General features: G+C 36.8%; 1 protein-coding gene across 1 annotated transcript in view; it reads right to left on the bottom strand.

The window, feature by feature from the left end:
* Positions 1-754: 754 nt before the first annotated feature.
* The window catches only part of sema3ab (sema domain, immunoglobulin domain (Ig), short basic domain, secreted, (semaphorin) 3Ab), a 28,087-nt gene continuing 17,520 nt past the window's right edge, over positions 755-11,321 (bottom strand). The window contains exons 8-17 of the mRNA XM_027161898.2: positions 10,018-10,132; positions 9,843-9,912; positions 9,609-9,753; positions 9,295-9,514; positions 8,453-8,544; positions 8,313-8,354; positions 7,056-7,213; positions 5,501-5,568; positions 4,218-4,363; positions 755-3,655 (exon numbers count right to left, since the gene is read on the bottom strand). Coding sequence (XP_027017699.1) covers positions 3,185-3,655; positions 4,218-4,363; positions 5,501-5,568; positions 7,056-7,213; positions 8,313-8,354; positions 8,453-8,544; positions 9,295-9,514; positions 9,609-9,753; positions 9,843-9,912; positions 10,018-10,132 — 1,527 coding nt within the window. The 3' untranslated portion in view covers positions 755-3,184. The remainder of the gene's footprint in view (positions 3,656-4,217; positions 4,364-5,500; positions 5,569-7,055; positions 7,214-8,312; positions 8,355-8,452; positions 8,545-9,294; positions 9,515-9,608; positions 9,754-9,842; positions 9,913-10,017; positions 10,133-11,321) is intronic.

Here is an 11,321-nt window from a genome sequence, read left to right as displayed (position 1 = left end):
AGTATAAAACATGAATTAATTTATGGCCTCAAGTCTGATATAAAAGTGACGTGACATACAGTTAAGTATGGTGACCCATACTCAGAATTTGTTCTCTGCATTTATCCCATCCAAAGCCTGGGGAGCAGTCCCAGGGGTTCGGTGCCTTGCTCAAGGGCACCTCAGTCATGGCCGGCCTGAGACTCGAACCCACAACCTTAAGGTTAGGAGTCAGACTCTCTAACCATCAGGCCAAGAAAACAAGTCAGGAGACTGTTGGCTTTCAGTGTGAGACATTTTTACCTCGGTTGGGATATTAGGGGTTAAAGATAATGCCCTACAATTTTAGATACTTATGACCAAGTACCTAGTAGGCCAGGTAAAAACAAAAATGCTAATAAAAAACAGAAATCCTTGAGTGTTTACTTTTTTTTTATGAGCCATCAATCATCACTGTGGGGTGTGACATGACTGATTGGTTCTCTAAAACAGGTACAAATTCCATTTTTTGGCCTCCGGTTCAGATAATCAAGTACATGAGAAATTCCAGTATGAATACGTCGAAGTTTCCCTGTGTGAATATTGACATACACATTATTATCAGATTCCTTACATTCTTTGAGAAACTTTTGTTCTATCTATCTATCTATCTATCTATCTATCTATCTATCTATCTATCTATCTATCTATCTATCTATCTATCTATCTATCTATCTATCTATCTATCTATCTATCTATCAACAAGAACATAGCAGCACGCCTTTTCAGAGCAAAATTCTTACAAGACACATTTATTAGACCATTGGAATACATGCCAAAACAAATAATTTACAGCAGCATTTTTTTTTTTCATCCATTTTTGCCCAACTGTTTTTGAAGTGTCCTTTTCTGTCCAAGATCCATTAACCATACACTGTTTTGAGTTACATTTCTCTTTGTACATTGTAAAAAAGAGAAAAATGCACAGTCCTGCCTGACCTGTGAGAATCCAGGTCCGTGTAATGTATACATCATCCATGTGAGCTACAGTGGGAGAGAGTACCATAGGCAGCAGTACAGCCCTTAGCTAACACTGTCTTTGTCACATATCTAAGAGAAGTAGTACATCCACCTGAGAGTAAATGTGGACTGTCAGGAGTCTACAGCCATACATGGAACTCACAACATTACTAACTAGATACTGCAAATGCTAGCGGAGCAAATGGGATGAGAAGAGCATTCGCATGCAGGTTGTACACGTTTATCGTTCTTCTCAAATATTTTACAGTATATTCACAGCTACATTCTGGTGTTTTTACATACATTTCTTTAGAATTAAACCGATATCGTCTGTCTTTTCTAGGTTATTTCTTTATTTCTGTACTACAGGGAAAAAAAATCAGGAACATATTTAAAAAAGATTTATTTCATTTTCCCAGTGAAAAACTACACTACACTTTCTGCATTTAGTTCTTCACGATAATACAATGCAGGCAGAATACAAATGGGCTGTCAGTTGAAATTTATAGCAAGAGGAAAACGCATAAAATACATACAGTATGAATGGAGTGTCAGAGAGGTCTGATTTGCTAATGGTTTACATTTAGGAAAAAAAAAAAAAAGATCGATCTTGAGATTATTTTTTAATCAAGAAAATTAAATCACCAGCTAAAAATGTGTCAGCTGACACACGATCAATTATAAATTTATTTAATTAAGGAAGAAAACACCCCACTGTCTGCAGTTAAAGCAAACGAATCATTTACAGGATGATCTGGCAATGTGAAAAGGAATTAATGTATAAAGAATTTGCTCTAACAGCACAAGACGTGTTTTCTGGCTCGTCTGACAAGGCAATTTGTCACCGATTCAAAATTTTTATTAATAAATTAAAATGTATTGTTTTATTCGGTTTTGTGGAACATACGTTTAACAGCTGTAAAAAATCATTCCCTCATTTGTAACCTGGCTTGAAGTAAAATATTTGGAAAAACAAACGCCCCAATAAACAGACAAAGCAAAGCAAATGTAGGTTGTCATATTATTGGGTAAAATCGCAAAGTTTTCTCCTCTTAAGTCTTTTTTATGTCGGAAAACTATCTGAAATTTACAAACACTGACACTGGAGACTCCTTCCAAAAATTTCACATGAACTTCTCCTTATGGAAAACGTCAGAACAGCAATAATTTGATGCTTTTCATTCATTTTTTTAATTTCTTTGTAATTTATTAGCTGTAAATTATGTGGAATGTTTACCACACAAGTTCCTGTGAACTTGTTACTGCAGGGAAAAAAACAAATTCATTTGAATTAACGCAAACCTGCGATTTGTCTCACTACTGTTACAGAAAATTAATTCAGACTTTCTACCCAATCAGATTCAAGCATTCAAGAGGGCCGGCGTATAAACAATCGTGCTGATGTTGCGTGTCTCCTTCTGATGAATAAAGATTTCTATCTTTAAGGTTATACTGAAAATCAAAAAGCAGCTCTGATAAAGAAAATGAGAGTTCAAATGTTTAGTATCCCAGAAAACAGAGGCTTGGATGAGAAGATGAAGAGACCCGTTAATAAAATAACTCTATATCATGTAATATTTTTATATATAATTCTGACAAAGTATAAAATTAAATATTACTCTACAAAATAGCTGACGGATGCATTTATGCCGGAAAGCTTATTGACAAAAAGAACACATACATTGTGTATTAGTGTCGTGGCCAAATGCTTTTGGAGCAGTTAAAAATAAGGAGAAGGAAAATAGCTGGTGGGACAAAGAGGGGACACTGAGACAAGCTGAATCTTCACTGGGAAAGGGTTTGACTCAGCTTTGTTCTGCAGATACACATTTATGAGTTTTGTGCAGTATATACGCACAGATGTTTAGTCAGTGGCCTTCAGCTGTGCCTATTTTTCTGATAGACAGAAGTACGTCTCATAGTCCAATGAATTCTGTGTAATATTTACAGAATATTGTCCCTGTGTGTTATTATATCCATTCGTGGTATGAGTGAAACTTTCCACTGGGGACTCCTGGATGTTTAGTCTGAATGAAAAGCTCTGAGTGAAAGTGTGCTTCGCCACCAACATACACTCTGTGTACAGGAGGGGTGGAATATTTTATTCACATTTCCTGTGTGTGCCTCTCAGACTCACAGTCAGTAGAACGGTCAGAGTCATTTCTCTTTATCTGGCATTTGGGGGCGCAGTCATAAAAGCATGAGGTCACACGCTGCGAGGAGCCCGCGGTGTCTCGTGGGTCCTACGATTGCGTCCTTTCTTGCTCTCCTGCATGAGCTTCCACTTGCTGGAGTTTGACTGACTGGTGTGAAGAAGCTGAGCAGCATGTGATTGTGTAGCATGTAGGTGATGGTTTTTTTGCCTCCGCTGCTTCCTCTCTTTCTTCCACACTTGCTCACAAAGCTGGTCCACACTGTTGGGGCCGGGTGGATCGATCAGAGACAAAAAGTCCTGGTACCAAAGTTTGCCGTGTGTGGAGCGGCCGGTATCTGAGGGTGGCCGTTGTATGAGATCGTCCAGGTGATCAGAGGGGATGACATGTAGCGTCAGCCGCAGGAGTGTCTGGATGAAACCATGTTCCACTGCGTGGCAGTAATACACACCCGAGTCCTTCGGAAGAAGACTTCGGATTAGTAGACCCTGTTCAGTTCCCAGCACTCGTTCATCAGATTTTATCTATAAACACACATACACACACACACCACACACACCACACAGACACATATGCCAGATTCAGCTCAATATGTTTACTTAAGTACATGCTAAGTAATATAAATTAATTAATGTAATATAATTCATGTATTATATATTTAATTATCTATATTTTATTTTATATTTTATGAAAACATTTTTATGTATTCTCAAGTAGGCTTATAAAGATATGTAAGTTCTTATAAAGATATGTTTTTCCTACTAAATCTATTTATTTTATTTTTTTATTTTATTTTATTTTATTTTATGCATTTTTAACCCATTTTATTTAAGACAAAGATCCTGTTATACCTGAGACGGATGAGTTCCACTGATAAAATACATGAATTTATGATGATAGTGAACGTACTTATCTAGTGACAAGATATAAAAAGATATTCTTACAGCAGAGTGTCAGGATTTAAAAAATAACTAAAATATTATCCTCACTGGAACACCAAGATATAAAAATACATCCAGATTACAGCATAAGATTTCCAGTGTTTCTGCTTACTTTTCATACACACTGTTACACACACATACGTACCTCTTGTTTGCGGTTCTCTCCATGTCTCTGGAACTGCCAGTAGATCAGAGCACGCTGAGACTTAGGGCTGCACTCCAGGAAGGAGCTGCTGTTCTCCACCCCATACACTGTTTTATCCAGCAGGGTGCTCTCACCATTCTCCTCGTCTAAAAAAAAAGAAAGAGTTTCCATTTCAAGATCCACATTTCCATTGGGACACGGCCATGTAGAGGGCAGAGAGTGAGATCTGGCTATGTCAATGGTCAATGTGTGTGTGTGTGTGTGTGTGTGTGTGTGTGTGTGTGTGTGTGTGTGTGTGTGTGTGTGTGTGTGTGTGTGTGTGTGTGTGTGTGAGATAGAGAGAGAGAGAGAGAGAGAGAGAGAGAGAGAGAGAGAGAGAGAGAGAGAGAGAGAGAGAGAGAGAATGAGAGAGAGAATGAGAGAGAGAGAGAGAGTTTTTATAAATGTGTCCACGTTCATTCTAATCACATTCTCATGCATCTGAAAGGGGCCCTAATGTCCAGCAGAGAGGATATGAGCTGCTAATTCAAAGCATGAGCAGTTACTCATATAGACACACATGCACTCACAACTACACACACAATTTATTTATTGATTGATTATGGGTGTTTCGTATTCACATATCACAGTCCTGCTATAGACTGCTAGACCCTTACAGAAATATCACATATATTTCACATTTGATAATGTTTTCATTGGGTTTTTTTTATGCGACAATGTGAGTAATTTGTGATCACATACTAAAGGTGCACTTCATCAGGTTATGCCCTTAAAGTGCATGTGACATTGTGAACAATATATGGCACCTGAACAGGATTTGCATTAAGTGTAAAAAGTATGCTACTTGTACAAACAACGTGTGAGACATAACGCACAAACTATATACATTTCACGCAAGTAGCATGTGAAGTCCATGGGAGTTCAGTAAGGGTGTAACAAAGTGGGTATGTGAAACAAAAATACTCAGACATTAAAGTCTGTGAGGTCCCTGCGTGAGAGTATTTCTGTAGCTATGAAAGACTTCCGTCGAAGTTAAATATACGCCTTAAACACAGTTTCGCTTGGTTAAAATTTTATTTTAGTCCGAAGGTAATAATTGTGGAGGCTGAGAGCCAATTGAAATTCTCTTTAAACTTTAATGTCAAGCCTAATGAAAATTCTATGTTTTATAATCATTTAGGTAAATTATATGGTGCATGTATGATGGGGTGATGAATATAGTGCTCTGGGGTTAGTTATAAAATGCTAAATGAGGGTTGGCATGTCAAATCTGCAGCTCTTACCGTTATGCTGCAGGTCCGAACACTGAGTGAGAGGGTCTCCATTCCTGATGTCCTGGCGCCGAGTCCTCCTAGACACACACACACACACAGACACACACACACACACACACACACACACACATGAAACATGATTAGGGAATGCTGGAGGTGGGCAAGCATTTCGTCTTTGTCATAGGCCCATAAGACCTTCATTTGTCATGGTTAACATGCAAAGTAAATTGCATCTAATATTAAGTGTGTGTGTGTGTGTGTGTGTGTGTGTGTGTGTGTGTGTGTGTGTGTGTGTGTGTGTGTGTGTGTGTGTGTGTGTGTGTGTGAATCGATGCTTGTTAAAGCTCCAGGCTTATTTGGTCTCTGTAATATAGCACTGATTTAGTCTTTGGCCTTTCTTAAAACATGGCAAGCAACATATGTCCTGAATCTATTTTGTGCATTAATTTCCTTTCAAGGTTACTCAAGCTTAATAATGTAGGCAATATGTTATCTGTTTCTCTGCTAATGTGAAATAAATGAAGAGCTTGTTGTATTACTGAAACAAACATACTGGTAATAAGAGCACATAATTATTACATCTGGCCAAACCATAATATCAAACATTTGCTAATGATATGTTAATAATGCAACCAATAAACCAATAACTTAATAGGAATTATTATATTATATTATATTATATTATATTATATTATATTATATTATATTATATTATATTATATTATAAGGTTAAATCACAAAAGAGTAAACCACAATAAAAAATCTAGTGTTAGACCCTAGGATTAACATCCAGGGTGTCCTCTGAGTCTGCTGACACAGGCATCAGGTTCCTTATCACTGATACAGAATTTGGACTGATAGATAATTTCCATGTTCTTGACTCACCAGGCTACTCTTTGGATTTTTCTTTGTCTGGATTGACCATGAATTGATGTTTTGACTCATGTCTATACTGGTTTTTCAGTTGTCTATTTGATTTTGTTTCTAAACCTCCAGCACATGGATTCTCACATATTTCCCAAGAACTGTTTATTACACAAAGACAACATCTTTTCTTTTAAGCTCCTGATAACTGATATTTTCATGTACTGTAAGGGTCACGTGAAAGCACACAGAAAAGTAGTGCAAGTTGTATTTTAGTTTTGATTTTGTACTGAAGCTGAGTGACACACAAAAGTCTGGGTTGAATTTATCCATTGTGACATTGTGTTTACAGATTAGAAATCTCTGCGCTGTTGATTTCAAATGTCACATTCCCTGTTGTCGTGTTCCAGTCTGTTTGTGCAGGTGAGTTAAAATCTCTCTACATAAACAGCTAAGAGCTGAAAGAAAAAAAAATGACTTGGTGGAATTAACAATACGCTGCTGTTGTAGCAGCTTAGGAGCACTTTTACACCTTAGGAGCACTCTGTGTAACCTTTTGTAAGGGTGACTCTGGACACATTTTACAGAGCTTTTTCATTCAGTGTTTATATTCCGCTCCTACAGAATAGCAGAGCTGTGCAGCAGCACACTCATAGTTTCAGGCCCGGTTAAACAAGCTGTGATCACCAGCTGGGATTACCTCTTAGCAGTGGGGAAGTATCGGGAACACTGTGAGCCATCCCAGGCACAGTAGGGGTCTCGTGCTAGACAGCATTCAGCGCAAGCCTTGCCATAAACGTCACAGCGGTGCAGAGGCATCTGGGAAACACCGATATTCGAGCCGAGATAGAGCTGTTGCTGTAGAGACAGTTTAACTTTTATGTAAATACAAAATATGGCAGATATTCACATTTGAGATTCAGTGGTTTGTTTCTATATTTGCTTGTGTTATGGCTTTAGTTAATGTTGTTTTAGAGCGAGATTAAAAATACACTGCTGTTTAATATTAAAAAATAAGACAACCTCTCAGTGTCAGATTTATTTACACAACACAGAAGAGGAATCCTAGTTTTGCAGTAATACATTTTTTTATGAGTCAACCATTAAAGGTTAAAAAAAATAGAATCTAATTTTGTTGCCTCCCACAAATTTCATGCTGTTTTTTTTTTTTTTTACTAAATATAATGTATTCATCCTCTATAAAACTTCATGGGTTCAATAGGAAGTTCATCTGAATTTCCTGCAGATCTTGGAATGAAAAAAAGTCAATTTGCTTTCTTTATTTTCAGTTATTTTGGTTCTGTTCGAAATTGCATTGTTGTTACGCAAAATGTAGATTGAAAATAAATTATTTAAAAAATATATATTTTACATAAATCATTAGAATATCTTTAATTATCCTCATGTATTCTGACATTGAATCTAGTTAATTATATTTTGTGTATTTGTGTAAAGAAGTATGTGCTGTTGCTCAACCACTGTCAAATAAATCTTGTAAAATAAATAAATAAATAAATAAATAAATAAATAAAAATGCTGCCTGTTAAGATGGGTTTAATCAATTTTGAATGAATAAATGCATGTTGTTGTTTTTTTATTCAGATTTGTTTTAAAATTTCATTTGTAAGGGTTTTAAGGGTTATATAACACCACAACCATGGAATCCTTGCTAACTCAGTAAAATGTAAGCTATGGAGAGAGACTTACACTATGAGGGAAGAGCTACGCTGAGTATTTTTGTGGTATATGGCAGATCCAGCAGTGTTGTATTACTCCTGTCCACAGAGCTCTCATGTAACTTTGTGGCCAGCTCTCCCCTTGGAGTCATTCCATCAACCTTACTTACTATTTGTAACAATATGTTAATAACCTATTAGTATAAATACTTTTACTGCTACATTTTGCAGATTATGTGATTATGGGTTCGGAGCAGCGGCAGATGTCAGCTAAACCTTACCTGTTTGGTGGAAAGCTCCATAGCTGTTATAGCTGTTGGTTCCTGCAAGAATAAAAACATTTACATCAACCCCCAGGAGCTGCAACACAAAAGATTGCATGCTTTATATAAATGAGATATAATCCAGGAATTGTTCATACCCTAAACACAGTCATCTCTTCCAGTAAAACTTCCTCAAGGTCATGCCAAGTGCCTCTGGGAATTGAGACCACCTTAAGAACCGTGCCGAGATCTGAAATGATAATAATTAACTACTAAATGAGTACCATTTATAAAATACTATATTAATAATAAATATTATTATTATAGTTAAATAATTAAAATTTAAAATTAATAATTTTTTTACTAGATTTTTTTCCTCAATCAATTTAGTGTCATCCTTTTTGTTCAAATTCTTTAGTCAACATTTATTTATTTATTTATTTATTTATTTATTTATTTATTTATTTATTTACATTTCTCTTTTTATTTCATCATACTGATTCCATCATCTTTTTTGGATTGTCTTAAAATGCTTTTAATTAATAATGTACTGTACTGTACTGTTGTTCTATACTACACTATACTACACTGCATGACACCATAGCATACTGCACTATATTCTTCCATCTGTATTACTTATATACTTATATACTCTGTTCAATATAATAGTATGATATACTATATTAGCCTGGCATTTTAATGCTAAGTAAAGAATACTATATATTTTTTTTATTTGCACTTCGCAATCCTGGTTTGTATCTTAAATACTACTTGACAGTATATCCTAATATATTGCTAAGAAAAAGGCTATACTATACTATACTATACTATACTATACTATACTATACTATACTGTACTATAATATACCATGCTACACTATGATAAAAACAAAAGTAAAATAATGTATTAGTTATAGAACTTCACTTGCTAACACATTCTAAGGATTTTATCAATGACAGCATGGTTATGACACTCCAATATATCCTCTATTCTGCTCACCTGTGCCAATGAACATGACGTCGTACTGTCCGTCTTCTGCCTCCACTCGGTCAACAACGATCTGTGTGAACTGGTAATCCACATCAGTCTTGATAATGATTGGGCGGTTGTTGAGGGGAAGCACTGGGTTGTACATAGCTGGATGACTCCGGGCAAAAGTGATAACATCATCAGGTAGATCCTTTGTGGACTCAAACCCTCCAAAGGTTTTACTTGGACACTGTTATAAGAACAGAAACAGGTAATAAAGATACAGTCCATTTTCCTGAACTATTCCTATGTGCTAATTTAGTTCTAACTTTAAGCCGTCTCACCGTGCCAGGACGTGGATAGGGAACTCTGCCTAGAAATGGCACCCACTGGTAATTGGGTCCATCTCTGTGAGCATAGGGACCCAAAAACACCCTCCTTACATCAGCCATGCTGTACATACACACTGCTGAGCCTTTAAAGATATTACTGTGAAGCAAACACATACAGGTTTGATAGCAATCAGAGTCAGTATTAATTACACTTACATGTTTCAGGTAAATGATCTTTAAATGTACCTGGATGTTGTGAACACTGCGTAGATGATAGGGTTCTTGGTGTCCTTTGAGCTCATCAGAAAAATGTCCTCTGAAAAGAACAAAAGCAGAAAGTCATGGACATCTCAAAATTACCCTCCCGCTATCTCCATCACTCGCTCACACACTCACTCAGTCACACCTTATGGCAACTTACGCAGCTCATCAAAGTGTGTGTCAATTCCGTTAAGGCCTGGGACTGAGCAGATGAGCCGAGCTTTAAGGAAAGTGGTCCACTTATTCACCAAACTCCTGTGACCTCCAAAGTCATTCTGTTAACAACACAAATGTGTTAATTGTTCAATTAAATGTAATGACCTTCAAATAATTACTACTGATCTCAAAACTAATGATACTAAAGCCTGGGCCCTTTTTGTACATAAATAATTAACACTTTAGAAGTTATTTTACCTCACATAATCATACTGAAGGCTAAATCTGAAGGCTTAGTAGAATAACATAATATAGGAAAACTAGTTATCATCAATAAGAGAAATGTCACTAAGTGTTTAACATGTTTGCCTTCCACCAACAATTATTGGGGACTTGATTCATGTCTTTGTCCTATGTGTTCAGGGTTTGCATGTTCTCCCCATCATTTGGGGGCTTCCTCAGGGCACTCTGGTTTCCTCCTGCTCTTCCTGTTATGGCCAGGGTTTGATTCCCAGGCAAGGAACCAACCTAGCCACTGGGGGTGCCAGTCCCAAGCCCAGATAAAATGGCAGGGTTACATAAGGAAGGGCATCTGATATAAAACATGTGCTAGTATCAAATGCCCTGAACAGGAAGCAGCCAAAAGACAACAACAACCACAATTCTTATTTCCTCCCTTTTTGATGACATGATGATTGGCACCTATAAATTGTCTGGTGTGTATGTTTTTGCCCTGTGATGGGTTGATCTTCTGCCCTGAGTTGCATGGGATAGTCTGCAGGTTAGACATTTTCTAATTAGAAAATATTTTCCACCTGCTTACCACCACGTTCCATACGTATGTTCTAGCTGGAGCCCTGATTTTAGATTAAATACAGCATGAACATCTGCAAGCAGTAAGGTCAGGCATGCCCATATAATGTTTATATTATCAGCACTATACATAATGGAAGTAATTAGGCATTGTATATGTTTCTAATTGTAAAATGGACAAAAATAGCTGTAAGATGTTAAAGTAGAACAAAAAGTGTGCCACAACTAGCTTTTTTCGAACGTGTTTGTTAGTAGAGTAATGACTCGAAATTGCTGCACAGGGTGTTGAGATGGACCGGTGTCTCATGTATTCCCAGGACAGGCTAGCATCAGATCGCTAGCAACCCTGAGAAGCATAAAGTACTTACTGAAGGTGAATGAATGACTTAGCATCATCAAAAGGTGTACTGAACAAGTTGTAAAAGCACAAAACATTCTCTGACATCTTGACATAATGAGACAATTGTGTGTGTGCTGGTGCAGAGTGGATTCCAC

The sequence above is a fragment of the Tachysurus fulvidraco genome, chromosome 13, assembly GCF_022655615.1.
Source record: "Tachysurus fulvidraco isolate hzauxx_2018 chromosome 13, HZAU_PFXX_2.0, whole genome shotgun sequence".
Classification (NCBI taxonomy): Eukaryota; Metazoa; Chordata; class Actinopteri; order Siluriformes; family Bagridae; genus Tachysurus; species Tachysurus fulvidraco.
This window is presented reverse-complemented; position numbering and strand designations above follow the sequence as displayed.